Genomic DNA, 20,851 nt, shown 5'->3' with positions numbered 1-20,851 from the left:
GATTAAACAAGACTTTTTTACTGAGACTGGGTCCAGTGGTCTACAGGGCTGTTACTGAGGGTCCCCACCTTTTATCCAGACCCCTGAAACCAACCAGTATTCATGTGTTGGTACCATATACAGCTTTAAAATGTGTCAAATGTGAGCTCCAACCATTTTATCCATACAATATTATCATAGGAGATACATTGTGTTCTTTCAGATCTTTCGGGCCAGAGACCCCAAATCTGTTTCCCATTTGGTGCAGGAGTCTCTACAATGCTCTATGGTATCAAAAGCTGCGGTGAGATGCAGTAAAGAGGAGCACTGAGGTGGAGTCTGGATCCAAAGAAAGCAGAAGATCATTTACCACTTTAGCACGTGTTTTTTCAGTGGAGTGACAGGCCCTGGGGCGGACTGCTGAGGTTCAGGAAGATTACTGTTAGACCAGAGGCCTGAAAGCGTCTGAATCCCAACTCTCTCCAGAAGTTCTGAAAACAATGGGAGGGTTTTGAGTCTCAATATTATCTAGAGACTCAGGATTAAGGTGTGATTTCTTCATGACAGGTTTAACCATGACAACCTTAAAGCTGGTGCATACGGAACATCACTGATGAGTCAAAAATATTCAGCACAGTAATGTAGCCAGAGATCTTAGGTGAGAGGAGCTGTCAAGGAGACAGGTTTAGATGTTTTAATCTGTCTGGGACTCAACATAATGTTCACCTAGTTCTGTTGCAGAAGCCCTAGGAGCAGATTTCGTATCCAATTCAATACCATATCACTGGAGTACTTCATTAAATGAGTGTGTGGGAAAAAACATCAACTGAAATAATACAATCAGATTTACCAGACAGGGCCTGAAGATAAGGCAAAAGAAGTCACTTTAATGCTTTGATAAAGTCAGTACTTTTAGTGCTACAGGGAATATTAAACTAATTTCTCATCAATCAATAAACCAAGTTATTACACACAAAAAACCTGGAGCCTGACAGGCAACTGAGGATTCAGGTCTTTGAGGCAGTTGCCCAACATTTTTATTTTGGTAACTCAGCCTTAGTTAGAGTTTTTTCTGAGGTTTAACTTGTTCTAAAGTTGTCAAAAAGAAAAAAAAACCTTGTAATGCTGCAATGGTGAAATCCTATTTGTCTTTTCAGCTGTAGCATTGTACGAGTTGCACCTCTTGGTGGTGCTGAAGAGCCGTTTGTGCAGCGTCTGGCATCATGCCGGGGGTCAGAGCCACAAACCTTGGGAAAAGCAGTGCTTTGTCCATATAAGGCTGCAATCCATCCGCTTCCCTCTTCCTCCCCAGCTCCCTTCCTCTGTCTTTCTCAGACCTGAGGGATATTTACAGAGAGAGCGCCTCAGCCAGCCGGCCCTTCCTTATTAGGAGCTCAGCTTGTTGTCAGTGCTTCTACCCTGCAGGACAGTGGTCCATCTCTACCGCTCAGATGAGACAAACAGATGGATGGCTGGTGTTAACGCCACTTAAGTTCAAAATGGAAAAGAGAACTCCTACAGCCACACGCCTACACAACACTCATCCAGCCTGTGTAATGGCAAATTTCTTTCATGTTAGTCAAATCAGTCATGATGTACAGTCCATCTGGGAGCAGCAGCAGATTAACATTACAGTCCTTACATACTGTAAATACATTTGTGTTGCCCCGTTTCCTCTGGTGGTGTGCGAGCATCGCAGTATTGGAGCTGTTCTGTCCCCCCCCCCGTGATGTAGAACATCTGGCTACCAGAGAAAAACAGTAACTGACACAGTTCATGCAGGGATGATACAGCAAAGTGTAGATGGAGCAGAAAAAACAACAACCACCACCAGGTGACCAGAGATCACACAAGTGAACAGTGAGTACAGAGTTTAGGATCTAACTTGTTATATTGATGTGTACTTATACCTTTTATGAATAATCTGATGGAGTATTATTCAATTTGATAATAACCAGGCAGTCTCTACAAACACACTGTTTTTTTTATTAGGGTGCAGACATCCATTTAATATATTAGAAACCCAACATGTGAAAAAAGGCTACATGGAACTTTACTTCAAAAAGGGTATTATTATTCAGGACTAATATTTATACACAAGTAATATACATTTCTATGCTCCATTGCAAGAGAGGAAATGACAATGAAAAACTATGAAAATAATATATTTATCAATGGCAATCAATAAAACCATTCATTGCATAATAGGCTTTGACAGAACAGCAATTTTCTAAATCATTGTGCAATGACCTTTGACCTTCAGCTATGGGTATCGTCTCCCTCCACTTAACTGAGTGAGACGGTGCTGCTCTGAAGTCGCCGAGGACGAGCGAGGCCTCGCAGATCTTTCATTGCTTCGCGGAGAGTAAAGTGCTGCGGTCGACTGACCTAAGAGCATGGAGTGTGTCTGTGGTCACAAAAATAAAAAATGTATATGGGGAGGTGCATAGGTGGAGAGGTAGGTGGGTTCAAACACTTGCATATGGAAACAAAACAACCCAACAGAGCTTCATGGACTTCCCCCCCGTGTCGTCATGACGATGCCGAGCGTAAAGAGTCTGTAACGTGTTGCAGGGTTTAAAAGAACACGCCGACAACTTCACTGCCTGACGACCCGTAAGATCTGGACTGTGAGTGGGGTAAATGTGTGAGTGTGTGAGTGTGTTCACAAAAAAAAAAAATACTAAGTGGGAGCTTTAAGGCCCAAGCTGCCTTGTGCGCTCAGTGGAATGTGCATTGAGGAAGTATGTGATGCACGCATAGGAATGTGTGTGCACATTCGGGTTCCCATGATGCACAGTTGTAGTACATGTTGTGTTTTGTGTGTGTTCCACCAGCTGTGGGCATTTCGGCCGTCGTCAAGTCTCATGCTGCTCCTGCTGGAGCCTTTGTGCCGTCGGTCTTCCTGTGACAAAAGGCCGCTAAGGCACCGAAGCTGCTCCAGCTGCTCACAGAGAGGCATCACAATCCAAGTCTTGGTTGCTCGTATACGTAAGGACATTCTGCTACTTCTCTCCCCCCTCTCGCTCTTTGGCACTGAAGAGGAATGTGTGAGAGGAGGGAGGGAGGGATGGAGGGATGGATGGAAGGGGAAGGAGGGGGTTCCCTGCTCTTCATGTGTCTCTCTCTCTCTCTCTCGCTCTCTCTGAGACACTCTCCCCACATCTATTTGGAGAGTTTGCTGATGACTCGAATCAGTGCTCCATTTTCATCTTTAAGACGCTGGTTGTCTGTTCTCAGGTCCACCAGAACCTGGAGGGGAAAGTTCACATCACAACAAAATCCAAAATAGAAAACCAGATTCAAATTTATTATATGGTTAATAGCTTATTTTCGAATCTAAGATTATACATCATAGTTCTTCACAGCAGAGTTTTGACAGGGGACAAGACAAACTGTGGTGTTGACTGGAAATATAAGATCCCTTTGACCCTGTTCAGACGAGGTATTAACATCTGTCCTGAGTTATTTGATCACAAGCAGACAGCTCTAAGTTCAGATCTGAAGGCAACCAAAACTGCGTCCTGAGATCTGATCACTCAGACCTCATCGGGAGGTGGTCTGGGACTCATGTGGCCACAAGCTTTTCACTGTGTGAACACAAATGCGTCCTGCACCACATATGAAGAAGCAACTACTCAGCTGACATCGACTCCGGCCCACGGCAGTGTCACAACGAATCAAAGATACTTTTAAGCTCCTCAGGGACCATACGTTGATTGATTTGTAGCCAGAACATCAACACTGATCACCACGTAATAGAGTTCTATTTTTTTTTCAAATGGTTAAAATCTTATTCCTAGCAAATCTGTGCACAGTGCCTTGATTCACCCAGCTCCTCCTGACTCCACTCTCTCTCTCTCTCTCTAGCTGACAGAAAGACAAAGACACACACAAACAAACGCATCTCCATGACTTCAGGACTTTCCATTGAATAACCTTGATTTCCTGGAGACGTACTCTGACCTTAATCATAATCACTACTTGCCTAACCTTGCCGAACCCTTACTCTAACCTTAACCTTACCTTTAAACATGTCTTCACCTTAAAATTAACTGTGAGGACTTTATTTTAAAGCCCATACAGAAGACAAGTCCCCATAATGTGACTGTAAACACATGTAGGTCCCCACAACATGAGTAATACCTGGACCCGCCCACACAGATAACGGAAAAATCTGCAAACTCAGACTGGGTAAAAACACCATTTGGTATTTGCTTACGTACGTGGGAAGTGAGATCAGATCACAAGCGCTCACAGGAGACGCATCCAGGAAGCATTTTACTGTCAGGTGTGAACAGACGAACTTGGGCCCATCCACATTTGATCAGATCTCTCAGGGTGGATGTGAATAACAGGTCTGAATGGGGCCTTTGCTCCTGTTACATTTTTCCAGTGTACCAATAGGCTCAATACAAATAACCTGCACTCCTAAATGTAATTATTATTATCAATGCTATAAATTATACCTGTATCTGTACTAAAAACAAATAATAAATTCATAAAACATATTAATATAAATGTATGAAAGCTAAGTTGACATATTTAAGAAAGCGGGGACATTAATTCATTTATGATTTAATTTGTAACCCATTAAGCTCCTTCTATAGGGCCTCAAGAATGTGGATGTGAGTAGCTGAACTGATAATCAGACTCTTACATGTTCTACATTTACCCAAACTGTGGACTGTTTATTACCTAGAATAAGTGTGAAACAAGTCATGTGTCAAAAACCTTAATAAAGTCTGAATAAAACCAAAGCTTTGTGATGGAGAACTAACAATAACAGCACAGAAATAGTTTCTGTTGATACAATGAATGTTACAGTAGAGAGTACACTATGCATAACAGCTCTCTCTGCAGTGTGCTTCCTCCATGATGCCGAACCGCACAAGCTAGAGCCAAGCTCATCAAGCAGGAGCATGCGAGGAGTGTCTGTGGCCGTGATGAAAATTGCTCGTGAATATAGATCTCCTCACCTTTAACTCCTCCTCCAGCTCTGCCATTCGCCGCTCCAACATCCTCCGGTCCTGATGCCGGGAAACGTGAGGGTGGGTGGGTGAGGGGTGGGGCAGACAGGAAGTGGCAAAGAGGAGGAGGAGGGGGGGGGGACCAGAAAAGTTGAGTGAACACTGGTGATAAAGTGGTTTCGAGTGGCCTCAAAGACAGCAGGGGTGGCAGTAGTGAGGGCAGACGCCACGGAAAACAACAACATGGAACAACATCGGTAGAGAAGTGTTACCTTTCTCTCCAGATCCAGCATGGCTGAGCAGTCAGTGAGGCGCTCCTGTCTCTGTTGGACGCAAAAACAAACAAGTAATATTATTATCATCGCTACAACTGTAAAGATCAGTAGAGGGGCTGTGTGCAAAAAGACAACATAAATCATTTATGGAAATAATTAATGGATTTTTGATGAAAATATAATTCTGGCACATTTGGGGAACAGATTTCTATGAGTGTGTGAAATTTGTTGTAACTTGACTGTATTTAAGCGAACTGTTGGGCTGTTGGCGGAGGCATGCGCTCTACTGGTTCTAATTTGAGTGCGACTATGCCTCTTCCGCTTATCTACCACTGTGTCCACAAATACAGGATGATGTTTCAACACTAACAGTAAGTACTTATTAAGTTAGTCAAATATCAGATACACTGTATTATTCATTTGCTAACTTTAACCACTGGTCATAGCAGAACACATGGTTCTGTAGAGGAAAAATCCCTGAGCCTGGTGTGTGTGTTTTTTTAAATATTAATAAAGGTTTTCATTTACTAGAATAAAGGGCATTTATTCTTGCTGAACATACAAAGTCTTTCTTCTAACTGTCTTGCGTCAGCTGCTTTAGAGACATCATCATCTGCAGGTGATCTGACCGGCAACGAAGCGACAGGCAGGAAACAAAAAACATGGCTGTGTTCACAAAACTCTATATAAGGACTTATACTAAAAAAGAACCAACTGGACACAGGTCATCCCTTCATCCTGCAGCTGTCTAAATCTGCCTCCTGCACACAGCATCGTGGTTGTTGGCTTTCAGATGTGCAACACTGATTGTACTCTATTCTTCATGGTGCATTGTGGGGTCGTTTGGTTTTTAAACTGTGAATCATTATCTGTAGACAGCACAAATAAATAAAAAAATGCTGAACACTCTATATAGTGAATAGTTTTATGTAATGAGTTATGTCTCATTCTGAGGGACAAGGTTTCTTCTCTTTCTTACATTGGGACAAAAACCTATATGAAGTCTATTTATGACCTGCTTAAATATGGCAAAACTGAACTGGATGGATCAGTAATGTCAGTTACTTGCTAAGGCTTGCAAATATAGGCTAAAAAAACCCACCACATGCTGATGGTCATACCAGATCATGTAAGGCAAAACCCCTGAGTGTATGCTGATGAGAGCAAAGGTGCATCTTCAAAAACAGTGAACGTGATAAAGACAGTAGAGTTTGGGTAGATCGCCTGATAAACGATAGCCAGATGAACTGAAAGTGGACAAAAAACAAACGACAGCTGTGACGGAGCCAGTTGATTTCTGGTTCTACCACTTTGAAACTCGTCCTTTTGTCTTTGCATAAAGAAGATTACTACGAGAACTCAGCGTGTCCATGTCGTCACCTGTGTAGCCTTTTCCAGGTCCAACCTAGTCTGACTGATAATCCTCTGAGTGTCCTGCAGCTGAGATTGGAGCTGGGTGTTTTCTCTGGAGACGTCCTCGAACATCTGAAACACACAGAAACACGAACACACACACAGCAGTAAATAACTGGCACATGTAAGAGAAACAGCTTCAGTGACTTCATTATCAGCCCTGTCTGCTGACCTTTTTGAAATCCTTGCTCTCAGATTCTCCTCCCTGGGTGCGGTCATTACTGGATGCAACCGACCTGTGTGGACGAGGAGAGCAGAGTTCAGAGATACAGCTACTATCATCGTCACTGTGCTGACAGAATGAAAGAGGCGATGGTAAATCAGATAGGTCAATGTCTAGAGTCGTACCTGGAACTCAAGTGTTGGTCTGTCTGTAAACAGAAGGGAAACAAATTATGGCTCGAGTGTTACAGTGACCACAAACACACACACAAACAATTATAAGTAGTTTCTAATGATTTAACATAGTCATCCATTCATTTCCTGGAGACTTACCCTGACCTTTACCACTGACCCCAAATCAGCTTTTTTCCCCCCAATTGGAGACACAATTTACAGTTTTTTTGTCTGACATGTGTCCTTCTTAGGAGAGTGCATTGACTTCCATTCAATGTGGACAGCCTATCCAAAACCTTATCCCTAAACTTAACCGAAACCAATTCATTCCTAACCCTAACCTAACCACAATTCACATCTTACAATAAGTCTTAACCAGGACCTCAGAAATGAAGTTTTGTGGTCCCCATGAGGTCTACTGGTCCTGCCATATTATGTTACACTTATGCTGGTAAAGGTCCTGAGGAGGTCAGAAAACCACTACACAAAAATAAGTACACGTAAATACATGTAGACCAATGCACACAGACAGACATATATACCTGTGGATCCAGCCCACTGCCTGAGAACTCTTCCTCTCCACTGGGATCATTGTCATCACTCTGCAGGCGACACAGAGACAGTCACAGTTACAAGTTGCATGACTGCTGACTTGGTCTTTTCTTGTAAGCAGTGGTCTGTTCTCCATCCTGCATCAGTTTATATAGATATAAAAGATGTCGTGTGTGTTTACCTCCCCGGTCCTCTGGGCCTTCCTCCTGGCCCGAGCCTGTCTCCTCTCCCTGCGCTCCCTGGCCCATCGCATAGTCTCGCTCTCCCCTGCGTTGGCCTCCACATCTGGAACAAAGCCAGACAAGCAGTCGTTAAAACTCCAAATTGAATATCTCAACAATCTTTCAAGTTCCACATTAAGTCAGGAACATGGGAAGACGTGGTACATACCTCTCCTGTCAGAAGCCTGAGGCCGTGGAGTGCCAGCGGGTTGCGTGAGGCCCAGCAGGTCCGACTTCTGCAGGCTGGCAATACGAGACCTCCAGCTCACTTCCTGTAAACACAATATCCCCCGCTATGTAATGTCACATGACGTTATACAAGCGCAGCCAACATGGGACTATAACTAAAATAAGGCCCTCACCCCTTCCTCTCCCTTCTTCGCTTTTGCTTCCTTCTCTTTCTCTTCCTCCTCCTTCTTTTCTCTCCCTTTGTTGTCGGCCTGGTTGGTTTGGCTGGTTTTCATCGTCTTCTCCGCTTCCTGCAGATCTGTAAGCGTCACCCCCTTCAAAGGAAAGACAGATAACTCTGTGTTACTGACAAACAGCACCAGGTGACCACCTCCTCATCTTCCTCTCACAAGCGGGAGTTTGTACCTGAGTCGAGCGGCGGGACTGGCGTGCGTGTCTGGAGCGAGCCTTCCTCTGCGCCTCTGCTTCTTCATCCCGCACCGGGGTCAGATAAGATCTACGCAAGTCGAATCAAACTTTAAGCCACAAAGCACAACAACCAGGCTCACCATTTAAAAACATCAACCCCGGAACCCAAAAAGTATGGGACATCTACCAAATGGAGCAAATTAGATATTCATTAAGGCTCCAAAAGTCTATCTTTACTAAACGATGGGGTCCTGTCTCTGCGTTATTAATACAATGAGGGTCACTAATTAATCTCGCTCCGGGCCCCTGGTTGAGCGGTTATCGCTACTCACATACATTATACACCATCCTCTCTGAAAAGCATATATAGCATATACCACATTCTGGAGTGGACAATTACTATTTCTTTACCTCAGGTTTTATTTTCATTTTACTTGTTTTTTCTTTTTTCTTTCATCTTTTAATTTAATAAATGATGTATGTAATCAACTATTTATTCTTATTCTTATCCCCCCTCTTTTTCTCTTGGAGTGAGCCCTGTTCGATGTTTGTTGTTCTTTATATGCATTGTACACTGTACTTGAATACCATGTATAACAATATTGTATACAGTTGAAAAATGGACAAAGAAAGTAACAGTCTGAAAATGCATATTGCTTTGTTGAAAACTAAATAAAAAATAAGTTAAAAATAAAAAAAAACATCAACCCCTGCAATAACACACAAGACAACAGCTGACACTCACTTGCGCCTCTGCTTGGTCTCCTGCTCGCCCGTGGTCGTGCTCTGAGAGACGGAGGTGGTGAAGGCCGACTGATCCTTCTTCTCTGCCTGTTCCTGAGGAAGTCTACAGGAGAGAGATAAGAGCTGGCTATCAGATCTTTAAGGTAAGTGGGAAAAATGTTCCAGACAAACTTGAACCAAGGAAGAGAAGAACACCAATTTACCTCTGTGCCAAGACACTATTAAGACGGCTGAGTCCAGAGGAGCTGGTTCCTATGCTCGCTGAGGTCAAGGTGGGGTCATCCAGTCTCTTTCCATAAGATGAGCTGGAAACAACACAAAACCCGTTGGAAATAAAAACATTTCTTTCACAACAACCTCACGTTCACAAACACACAATTAGTATTCGCTGCTGGGAGGGGGGGGGGGCTGCAAAAAGCTGTGATGGCAAAAACAATCATGCAAAACAAATACAAGACGAGCGGTGGGCAGCGTGACTGACCTGTGAAGCAAATAAGGAGTGGAACTAGTGAGATCATTTCCTGTTTGACTATGAAGGCGTCGGGTGTAAGAGGAGCTACGGCTTAGCCAACTGAGAGAGAGAGAGAGACAGGATGACAACACGGCACATACTGTAGGCAGCAGAAAAAAAACTGATTGTGGTTTCACGAGTGCAAAAGCACAAGCACCAGCCCACCTGTTGGAGTTGTCAGGGCTGTTGTCGGGGATGCTGAAGAGTCTCCGCGTGGGAATGGGCGGGACCCTGGCGAGCTTTGGCTCCTGACATCGAGGGGCGAGAACAGTTCAGGAGTTATTTAATTGACCCAGTGAAAAAAAGGTATTTTTTGGTCTGTCATACTTAGGGTTGCAAAGGGTTGGAAAGTTTCCGGTAAATTTCTGGAAACTTTCCAGAAACTTTCCATGGGAAGTTAAGCTCGGGAATTTTGGGAATTTAAAAAAAAAAAAAAAAAAATTAAAAAAATTAAACGCTGAGCAATAAAACATAATTCAAAACTCTATTTTAAAGATGTATGGAATGCACGTTAAATTTCAACCCTCCACTGTGCATTCTTCCATCACATGCACAGATAATTCCCAGCATCCTGCACACCACAGCAGGGCTATTGAGGCCTGCTGTAGAGTGCAGGACTAGTCAGGTAAGTTTCAATGATATTACTGGGGAAAATATATTAGAATGCTGATTGAGGATTGTTCAACTATTTATATCTCTGGCATTGCATTAGTGTTTTTTTACAAACTTTTTTCTCATCTTATTCTACAGAACAATGCCACGTGCACTATCATGTGTGGAGGCATTTCACCCCATCCAATGTAGAAGGAAAGGCTGTGTACATTTGCAAATACTGTGCAAAGACCTATGTTAAGAATGACACAACGATGCAGAAGCATATAGTCAAATGCCCAAAGTTTCCTCAGGGCTCAAATCAGCCTATAACAAAACAAAATGTTTATATTTATGTCTGTATATGACAAGGTAAATACAGTTAGTATAAATTATCCACAAAATTCCCAGTTTATTCCCGTTAATTCCCATGGAAAGTTTCCAACTTTGAATATTCCCGGAATTTTGCAACCCTAGTCATACTAGTTTCATGCGTCTTGCTGCGGCGGCCTGTACCTTGGGGTCAGGCTCGGAGCTGAGGCGGGGGCTGGACGCGGAGCGGGTCATGCCCAGGGCCGTGGCTGGAGGTCGGCAGGGGTCCGGGCCGGAGTCAGCGAGTCCGGCCGTGCCAAGAGTCACGGAGCTGCCGGCCTTCCTCAGAGACGTCCTCCAGGAGACCGGCGCCTCAGTGCTTGTGGGTTTGCTTGGCTCCTGCTACACAGCCAGTACAAAATCACCACCTCTGTTATTCAATCGCATCACACAGCTAAAAACAGACATTTGATGTTGTTTGGAAAATGTCTCTTCATGTGACCTTTTTCACTTGGCTTGTAGCAGAGCTCGTCGACATGGAGGTAGGGAGCAGGCTGGTGGTGTTGCGTTTGTTGTTCAAGTTGTTTATGATCTCTCGGTTTTTCGCTTTTTCTGCAAAGAATCAAATGTCAGCATTCAGCAAATTCCGTTCAGAATCATAAAACTTTGGTCTAACAAAACTCTAATCGCTCTTAAATACACTTCTCTCTAAGATATTGATCAGATTTCTGTTAAAGTGGAAACAGCAGCAGCAGCAGCGTCTCTCACCCGACTCAGCATCGCTCTCCGATTCGCTCTCCTCCTCCGAGCTGGAGCTGCTGGAGGCTTTGGCCTGGCTCGGAGGCTGAGCCTGTCCCACGTGGCCTTCCTCCTCCTCATCCTCGGCCGGGCTGCTCTGCAGGGCAGGGGGTGGGTGCTTCTCCCGCTCATGGAGACAGATTTTCTCCTTGCTGCTCATACGAGAGATAGAAGTCCTGCAGGGGCGGGGCCAAGGTGGGGGGGGGGGGGGGGGCGGAACACAGGTGGCATGCAGGGAGCTGATCAGTGAGGGCACTCATTCCACATGCAGCCAATTAGAGCAAGCATGCGCCAATCAACACACCAGTGGGCTGTGATGTCACGGGTAGAGCTGCTGTTCCATCACTTCACTCAACAGGTTTCGGCTAAATCTCTTGTTTTAGATCTTTTCTTCACATGTGGTGATGGAAACCTCACACACGCCCACAGGGATCAAACAGCAGCACAGCACCCACACAGTCAGCAACAATTACTGTGTCCCAATTCCATAATACTTATATACTGTGTTTCTGTGTTTTTTCCAGTTTGTAGACACGAAACCAGAGTTGCATTACGGGAATATAGTGAACCTCGAACTGGCCTTAAACAAGTGTATGTTATTATTTAAGTTTGTGTATAATAAATCTGGGTAACAAATTACCATTGTATCTGGGTATACTGGCCATTGTGGGTTCTATTTCAAATTACGGCGCAGGACGGATTTATACCACCGCCATTTTTGTTTGTGTTTGTTTATTAGCGGGATTATACAAAAACGACAAATTATTTTCCGTGAAATTTTGTTGAAGGTTAGGGAATGACCCAAGATCTTCCCTTTCTTTTAAACTGAAAGAAAGGTGTTTTGGGACATTTTCACAGATTTCCCAGGGAATCATTCCTGGGTCTTAATGAAGAAAAATCTGGCATATTTAGGAGACTGATTTCTATGAGTGTGTGCCATTTGTATTTAATTAGATATTTCATTTGGATGAGGAAAAAAACACATTCTTGTATCGTTAATGTAACCTTAATTAGTGGGTTTAAAGAGAACAAAATATATCTAAACCATATAAAATCATAGAATAGTAATAACATTATAAAATACAATAATTTCTCTTTCATGACTTTATTTGTTACTTGTATTGCTCTGCTTTATGACAGTAGAGATGCTCTTATAAGATTATCTAACTTGCAAGTATTTATCTTTGCTTCATATCAGGAAGCCATGCTGATTCTGGCATGTATGTGGGATTTATCTTAAATATTCTTCGTGTTTTCCTGTACAGTAATTTTTTAGTATGAAAATGGGACACAGTTGAATCAGTGTTACTGACCGCTACATCTATCCAGGTCAACGACAGTGGATAGAGGTATGGTGGTTTGAAGGATAATTGGGACTGTAAACATCATGACTGCATGCACATTACTGGTACTGGGATTGCTGGGATTCAGCTGAGGTACAGCGTAGCGTGTGCCCACACACACACACACATAAACACACGCACACACACACACCCCCAACACACTGGCACTGACCTGCGCGCACGACCTGGTACCATGGAGATTTGTGGGTTGGTCTCAATAACAGGAGTCTGTTTCTCTCTCTCACTGCGTAACTGAAGAGGAATATAAACACACATAAACATGGAGAACATTCGCTGCTCTAACACAATCAATCATCTCAGGTTTATCTAACGGAGTTGGACGGTTGTGTGAAGGCAGACTCACGGCGTTCTGTTTCTTCTGCAGCTCCTCCAGAGTGTCCACCAGCTTCTCATCGGCAACATCTAGAGGTGTTTGGCCCTACAAGGACATTCACAGCAGATTTATAAGTCGTGCCACAACTGAAGGTTTCGATCACGGGGTGGATGCCAGGGAAGGGTTGTGTTTGTCTGCTGCTCACCACATTGTTGACGGCACCCATATCACACATGTTGTCAGCCAGCAGGGTGCAGACCTCCTCCTGCCCCCAGTGAGCGGCAGCATGCAGGGGCGTCCAGCTGTCGATGTCCGTGCTGTCCACGTCCACCGGGCACTGCAACAGCACCCTGAGCCACGTGAGGAAGAAGGAACAAGAGAATCACCCAACATGGGACAGAATGAGGATGAAGGTTATGAGTAAAAGATCATACAGAAGTCAACGAGCCATCATTGCCGACATGTGTCTGTGCTTGTGTGTGGACTGGTGCTCACTTCATGACTTCGATGTAGCCTTTGGCGGCAGCGACGTGCAGAGCGGTTGCCTTGGTGTTGGGGTGAGGTGTGAGAGTGCCTCCTCCTGCCAGCACTGCCATGGCGTCCTGGAGCATGATCCTCTCCTCTTCCTTCCGGGCCTGGTCCACGTCGATCTCTGTGACGCACAAAGGAACACACCTCAGAGTTTGAATACTGAAAATCATTCGCCTCTTACAAGATACAGAAAAACTATTCAGCATACATGTGTATTTCTATACATCCTCTGTGGTTCCAGTTGAAGTCAAAGATATTAAATGTAAAATGATATAAAACATCCAGCAAATCGGATCATTTATTTAAACAATTATGTGTAGGAAATTATGATTATATACTGCACGATATCAAAAAATTATTTTGACGATGATCATGCAGTAATAAAATTCTCACATAACCATTAGTTTTGTCGTAAATTGTTGTTTATATTTGTATTATTATTATGTTAGTAGTCATATGATTGTGTAAACTTAACCTGACAATGCAACTATTCCTTACCTTGTTTTTTGATTTCAGCTTTAAGAAGTCTCTCCATGACGTCTTCTGTGGCCACGTCCAGAGGAAGCTCTCCTTCACTGTTCACCGCCCCGACGCGAGCACCGTGCTCTATCAGGTACCTTCACAAGGAAAAACATGGAGTGAAGAGTTTAGATTGCAGCAGAAAAAACAGGAATCAGTTTTAAACATACAGTGAGTCCAAAAGATTGAGAAAAGTCAAGAGTAGTCAGTGAAAACTTTCCCAGGCTCCCAGAACCCACTAAAGATGAACATACACACACACACATGTGTATACATAAGTTGACGTCACCGTTGTTCACAATCATAACAGCAGTGACGTGTCAGTGGGGCCATGGTCAACACTCACTTGGTGATCTGAATGAAGCCGCAGGACGCTGCAGCGTGCAGAGGAGTCCAGCCCTCGTTGTCCCCTCGGTTGACTTCACTCCCGCTCTCCACCAGGAACTGCACCATCTCAGCATTCTCATCAATGCAGGCCTGCCAGAGGACACACAGCCACGTGAGGGATCGCTCGACAAGTGTTTGCTGTTTATTATAAGAATCCCCACTGCACATGTTTAAAGACAGAAGCCAGGCTGCACACGTCAGTCGGTCCCTGGTCCAGTTACAGTCAGGAGGGTCTTTGACCCCCTTTGGTTTGTTGTGAAAGACAAAACTCAGGACACTTCCAAAATGTACCAAAGTCAACTACAGCACTGGCGGCTGAAACAATGACTACTGTGTCTACTTGTTATAATGACGTTCTGTTAAGTGGGCTGCTCAAGGCCCTCAAGTACTTTCCAAAACAGTCATTTTGTGGCGTGAGCGAATAGCGAATCCATTTAGCAGCGTTTCCTGAGGCTGCTCCTGCAAAGAGCCCAACGTGATGCAAAACCAGTCCCAAGATAAATCCCATGAGAACCTCAAGGTCCTATATTATGAGACGCTGCTTTAACTTCAGCTATGATTTATGAGAAAAAACACTCCTTAGAAGGTCAGAGGTTCTTTCACTTATGTGGGCAAAAATAAGGGTTTGACAAATTTACAGTGTGCACACGTAACTCATTCAAAACCAGATAATATAGCAAATTAATTTGTGGATATATTTTTTTCAACAGCTGTATCGTCAATTCAAGGTAATGCGCTCATTTTTCCATCTGGAATTTTTGTAATTATATTTTTTGTATTTTGTTTAGGTTTATTAGTTTGTATTTTCTATTCAATTTTATTTATATAGCTCGAAATACCTCAAGGCACTTTACATAGTAACGTCTAGTCTAGACCGTAGAGAAACCCAATACTTAACCAAATACTTACAATAAATACAAAATATGACAAAAAAGGTAAGGCCACTATACTGTATGTTTTGTTTTGAAACTGTATATAGAAATAGCACAAAACTGGAAATGAGCAGCAAATCCTCACATCTGTGAAACTAAACTCCCTTTTGTATTAGAAATTGCAAAAAAATATCAATGATGAAAAATAGATAGTTACATTGTTTACATTAACAATATAACTAGCCATTAACGACATTTAAATTTAAACTCTTGTTTCATTAAGCATTAATCATCTATAAAATACACGGGGCTGTTCTGTACTTTCAGCAAAATGATAACAATAAAGTGAGGGTTAGGGTTAGGGTTAGGGTTACCAGGCTCACAGTTATTTTAATAAAACATCTGTAGCAATGTTGCTTAGAAACAACATTCAAACCATCACAAATGTGAATGACATTGTAGCGCTCAATAAGTCAGCAGATCACCAGAGTCAATAGGATTCACAATTTCACAGCCATTCAACACTTAAGCTGCTTTAAGACGTGCACCGGACTCCGCAGATCCTCCGTATTTTCTCTAGAGGACATGCATGTGTGAACGCAAATGTCCCAGTGAGACAAGGACATTATCCACATAAGGTCTGTAGAAATCCAGGAGAAGTGTGAACACATTATTCAGTCTGGACTGAAATGGACCAACTGACCATCAGATGGACAGAACCATCCCTGCAGCTGTATGTCACTGACATGACTGAAAATACTGAAGAGGACATTACAATGCACAGCAAAACCTGATAGAAAAAAGCCAATTCAGGATTAACATATATTTAGATAAATATATTTTATTTTCTATTTTAAATTTTGATATTTTATTTTATACTATTTCTAGGTTGTAATGACTGGAGCATTGCTAGAAGAGAGCCTTTGACTCAAGCATTTCATTGCCAGCGACTGCTTAATGTTATTGTTGTGCATTTGATTATAAAAATCTTGAATCTTGAATCAATAAAAATGATAGTGATTGTCACTGATATGCAAAGCAAAGGCTTAATCTGTGCTTGAGAATGCAAGCTTACTATTTATTTTATTGGGGATTTCAAGCAGACTTTAATGTATCCTTATTTTCCTGCTTCGCTTTGTGTATTTTCTTTTACATGCAACACTACCTTCACAACATGCCACAGACAAAACGTGCTCAGAAGCAGACTACACTCTCATACATAGCACACTTTCTTGCTGTGTATTCTTCTTGCAGCTACTGAGCAGGATGTCACGGCAGCAAGTGTCTGTCCTTCACACAGAAGCGTGTGCATCAGGCCGTCTTCAGCCACATAAGAGGCTTTGCTTTTGGGCTAAATCAAGTTATCCCAAAGCTGCTACGAGGCTCCTCCCTCCTCCGTAACATGAGATAATTAGTCAGGGAGTGTGGTTGGAAGGAAACTGGACTAAAATATGGTCCTTGTAAGACCCTGAGAGGAGGCTCGTAGTACGGGGCCGGAGCCAAGTCAAAAGCAGGCTTCACTCTCATCAGAGAGGGGGGGGGGAGCCCCTATGAAACAAGTGGCTGCTTGGAGCTGAATGAATGAACAGAGGGCATTTCTTGCACCCCTGCACGTTTGAAGGGTGCACACACAGCCTCCCAGCAGACTCCTTCACTGGGTCATCAAGTGACTCATTGTGGAAGTGGCCTTTGACAACAGCAGCTCGCGCCGTTAGAGGAATGTTTTCCATTTCTTCATCCGAAATCCCTAAAGTCCCCTCCATTGGGGAATTGGCAAAGGGAAGGAGAACGAGAGAGACAGCAAGGAGGAGGAGAGGAAGAGGAGGAAGAGGAGGAGGAGGAGGAGAAGAAGGTGGAGGGGGAGGGGGCAAGGAGAGAGAGTGAGCAGCGGAGAAGACAAAAAGGCTTTGGATGCAGGGGATGGAAAGTTTGGAGAGTGTGGGCCTATATTTAATTCTGGTTGCCAGGCGACCGGCGAGCAACAGGGGAGAGAGGGATGGAGGGCAGGAGAGAGGGATGGAGGGCAGGAGAGAGGGACCACACCGGGTGACGCTCCAGCACGTGGATCGACCAGAAGAGAATCTCACGTAACCCACCATGACCAACGTCTGGGGGAGAATGTGCTCATCTGACCTGGTCATGGGGGAAAGCGACTTCTACACAAACTCACACAAACACACACACATACAGTTTGGCTGAAATTGAGAGGAAAGCACCTCAGATGACATCACCGCTAGACACACACACACACACACACACACACACACACACACACACACAAACACATACACACACACGGGCCTGCTGAGCAACCATTCAGCTCCAGTGGGCGGATATTTTTTTGGGGAAATAAAAGCACAACAACCATCTTTTTTTGTTCATGTTGACGAGCTTGTGCTCAGAGGCCAAAAGTGAAATGTCGTCAACAGTGAGTTGGGGCGTGTTCCTGACACACAGCATCATGCAAGCAGAGGAAACAGTGCATCACCCAGGGGCTCGTGTGACAGTGATGCTGTCCAGACGGCTGGGCTGTGTTATGACTTCAGTGCAGGGGAGGGAGGGAGCTGCATTGAGGCTGGAACATGCACCGGAGGAGGCAGCGCAGCCTATTTGGGGCATAAACTGCAATATAAAAAAACCCAGAAGGTTAAAAGCACACGCAGCTGGCCTGGTGATGGTTTATAAATCAACAGGCTCCGTACATGCTTCCTCCTCGAGAGAAATGTGTAAAACTTGACGTGATCAGATAAAACCTAAAAATCCATTGAGATGTTAAAAGCTCCCTGAATCCATGGATCAGATGTTTTAAACCTCCATGGTTTAACTGATCAGATGTTAGACACCTCCTGGAATTAATAGATCACATATTTAAAAACTTCCTGAATTCACCAATCAGATGTTTATAACCTGTAACCTCCATATTTAACTGATCAGATGATAGACACCTCCCTGAATTCATTAATCAGATGTTAGACACCTCCCCGAATTAATAGATCATTCATTAAAAACGTCCTGAATTTACCGATTAGATATTTTAAACTTCCCTTAATCCATGGATCAGATGTTTATAACCTCCATGATTTAACTGATCAGATGCTAGACACCTCCCCGAATTAATTAATCAGATGTTAAAAACCTCCCTGAATTAATAGATCACATATTTAAAACCTTCCTGAATTTACCGATCACATATTTGAAACCTCCCTGGATTCTCTGATCACATTTTTGAAACCTCCCTGGATTCTATGATCACATATTTAAAACCTTCCTGGATTCTCTGATCACATATCTGAACCCTCCCTGGGTTCCCTGGTGCTAGGAGCCCAGCAGCGCCGGTCTGTCCCCGGTCTGTCCCCGACCTGCCTGAGCCTCAACCCGGCTCCAGTGTGCTGCTGTGTCCCCGCTTCGCTCCAGAAACAAGACAACTCCACCGAGCAGATGATCTAACCGGCCAACAGGCTATTACCCGGACTGAGCCTCCTCCACACAGGCCACAGACACACTTCTGCTGCTGCTGCGAACTTTAAATAAAGTTTTATTTTATTTACTGCAAAGGCCGCTACGTTAAAAACAACGGGAATGTTCCGACTAACGTAAACTGCGTTGCCGCTTCCGAGGCTCGTTAAACGGATAAAGCTCCGCCGCTAGTCCAGCAAGGGTTCGCAGCAGCAGCAGCAGCAGCTCCGCGGGGATCACTCGGGTTAACACTCGGGTTAACACTCGGGTTCGGGTTAGTTCTTCCGTTAGTTAACTGGTCGTCATCGCACTAGTTGTTAGTAACTTGTTGAACTTCCTACCTGGTGCAGCGCTGTCAGCCCGTCGATGTTGGCGTGGTTGATGTCGGCTCCCTGCCGCAGCAGCGCCGCCACCTCCTCCTGGTCTCCGGCGGAGCAGGCGGCCATGAACACGGCTCCCTGCGCGAACCGGACCCTGGTGCTCCGGGTCCCGGGGCCGGACGAGCTGTCCCGGGCCTCGGGTCCCGTCCGGTCCGTGTCCGAGCCCCGCCATCGCTGCAGCTGATCCTGCCGACGCTGCTTGGCAGCTTCGGACCGGGAATGGTCAGTGGCCGCCATCTTCCCTGGTCTGTCCCGGACACATTCAGCTCATGGTACGAGGAGCAGAAGCGGAGTGGAGGGTTTGGATTGAGCCTCTCCTCCCCTGGACTGCGCCGCCTGGTGGGGACTCTGTGGAACTGAAGCCGTGAACTTCAGGGCGAACTCCTGACTGAGTGGCAGCCACATGCTGCCTTTAGGTGCTCCTCGGAAATGTGTCCACCAGAGGAAAGCTCCTTCTTTTCTTCTCTTTCCTTGAATCTGGGTCACAAGCGACACATTCAACAGAACAAACTAACAACCGATAAGAACAAAGCAAAACAAACAGGGAGCAAATAAAAGAATGAACCTACGTAGCCTAAATAAGACAGATAACCCTTTCAACATGCAATTATACATATCATATATAATCATATAATGTACAATTGCAGTACTAAGTCATACAACTTAGATAGTAGTTTTTCAATACTTTATGGTACAATACATTTTAATAGATTTTTTCATTGTTCTTAAAATTTTGCAGGGATATCGTCACATTATAAATATATATATTCAAATTACATTATATATCACATATTGTATATTAAAGCAGCTGGTAATAGATATTGCAAATACCATTGATAAACTAATCTACAATGTTAATTCTACAACCCAAAAATAAGAGTGCAGAATAAATACCTTTTTTAGTACTTCATACCACACATCATGTACCCATTTAGGATCCAAATATTTAATATTTCGGAGTAGTTTTTGTGCCGAAGGCCACAAAAGGGCCGATGCAACATTAGAATGAATAGAACAAATAATGCACACGTTGTTCATTAACACTCCAGATACAGATCAATGGTATTTTCCTGACATCCCTAAAAGGCATTGTTACGTACTGTGTTGTACTTAAAAATCCACTTCAACAATATAATATTTTGTCTTTGTGGCTGACCTCTTTATTTCCTGGAAATTTCTGTTTATGCCAAAGACATATTGATAAACAGCTTTTACAACCGACAGCTGATGGGATGAGTTTTATTATGATATGAGGGGAACCCCCTGGTGTATGTCTGCTGTTGACAGGACAGTACGACAACTGTTTACTGCTTTGTCTCTAATTAATCTAATCATGGCATTATGACTACAGGTTAAATCCATTAAGTTAATAGATTTGTTTGTGAGACAAGAACTTCTAGTGGCCTGGAGAAGAACATACAACATGACACAGGGGGGCGATAGATGGGGTCTAAAATTAGGCTAAATAAAAACTCAAATCTAAAACAGAAGAAATAGTTATAACAGTTGTTTATAGGTCTTGTAGACTATGCTCAACAATCTTATTGGTTTTATCATCACAGCTCATAATTTTTAAACAGAACTTTTTTTGATTATGACAACAAAATAAAATACAGTTTTGAGGCATATGTCATAGTTCCATTTATTTCAAACTTATTAATTTGATTTCACCTGACTTGGTGATATTTGGACTCACACTTGCTGCCTTGTTACCTTTGACCTATTTTCCC

The 20,851-nt window shown here is 43.7% G+C and overlaps 1 protein-coding gene across 4 annotated transcripts; it reads right to left on the bottom strand.

Moving 5' to 3' along the window:
* Positions 1-1,958: 1,958 nt before the first annotated feature.
* On the bottom strand, positions 1,959-19,507 carry zmp:0000001167 (protein phosphatase 1 regulatory subunit 12A). Of its 4 annotated transcripts, none has more exons than XM_061075982.1 (25): positions 19,083-19,507; positions 14,373-14,503; positions 14,006-14,124; positions 13,472-13,628; positions 13,182-13,326; positions 13,007-13,081; positions 12,815-12,894; positions 11,270-11,475; positions 11,004-11,113; positions 10,706-10,900; positions 9,764-9,846; positions 9,569-9,658; positions 9,291-9,392; positions 9,089-9,190; positions 8,341-8,431; positions 8,109-8,249; positions 7,916-8,018; positions 7,707-7,810; positions 7,516-7,575; positions 6,986-7,008; positions 6,810-6,873; positions 6,605-6,709; positions 5,222-5,272; positions 4,959-5,009; positions 1,959-3,231 (listed from the first exon to the last, which is right to left on the bottom strand). In XM_061075982.1, the coding sequence occupies exons 1-25, from the start codon at positions 19,356-19,358 to the stop codon at positions 3,145-3,147; spliced, it is 2,751 nt and encodes a 916-aa protein (XP_060931965.1). In that variant the 5' UTR covers positions 19,359-19,507; the 3' UTR covers positions 1,959-3,144. The 4 variants fall into 4 exon arrangements, with proteins under 4 accessions (XP_060931965.1, XP_060931966.1, XP_060931964.1 ...); XM_061075983.1 differs by having other exon boundaries at positions 10,706-10,903; positions 11,270-11,451; XM_061075981.1 differs by having other exon boundaries at positions 10,706-10,903; positions 19,083-19,506.
* Between the last annotated feature and the right edge of the window lie 1,344 nt (positions 19,508-20,851).

This window comes from Limanda limanda, chromosome 8, assembly GCF_963576545.1.
Source record: "Limanda limanda chromosome 8, fLimLim1.1, whole genome shotgun sequence".
In the NCBI taxonomy this organism is placed as follows: domain Eukaryota; kingdom Metazoa; phylum Chordata; class Actinopteri; order Pleuronectiformes; family Pleuronectidae; genus Limanda; species Limanda limanda.
Note: the sequence above shows the minus strand (reverse complement) of the source record. Positions and strands in the feature narration are given on the sequence as shown.

Coding starts and splice junctions, on each gene's coding strand:
- zmp:0000001167 (XM_061075981.1), bottom strand. CDS start 19,358: ATGGCGGCCACTGACCATTCCCGGTCCGAAGCTGCCAAGCAGCGTCGG. Junction 10,904..11,003: donor CTACAAGCCAAGTGAAAAAG/GTCACATGAAGA, acceptor CTGGCTGTGTAG/CAGGAGCCAAGCAAACCCAC. Junction 8,019..8,108: donor CGAAGAAGGGAGAGGAAGGG/GTGAGGGCCTTA, acceptor TTGTGTTTACAG/GAAGTGAGCTGGAGGTCTCG.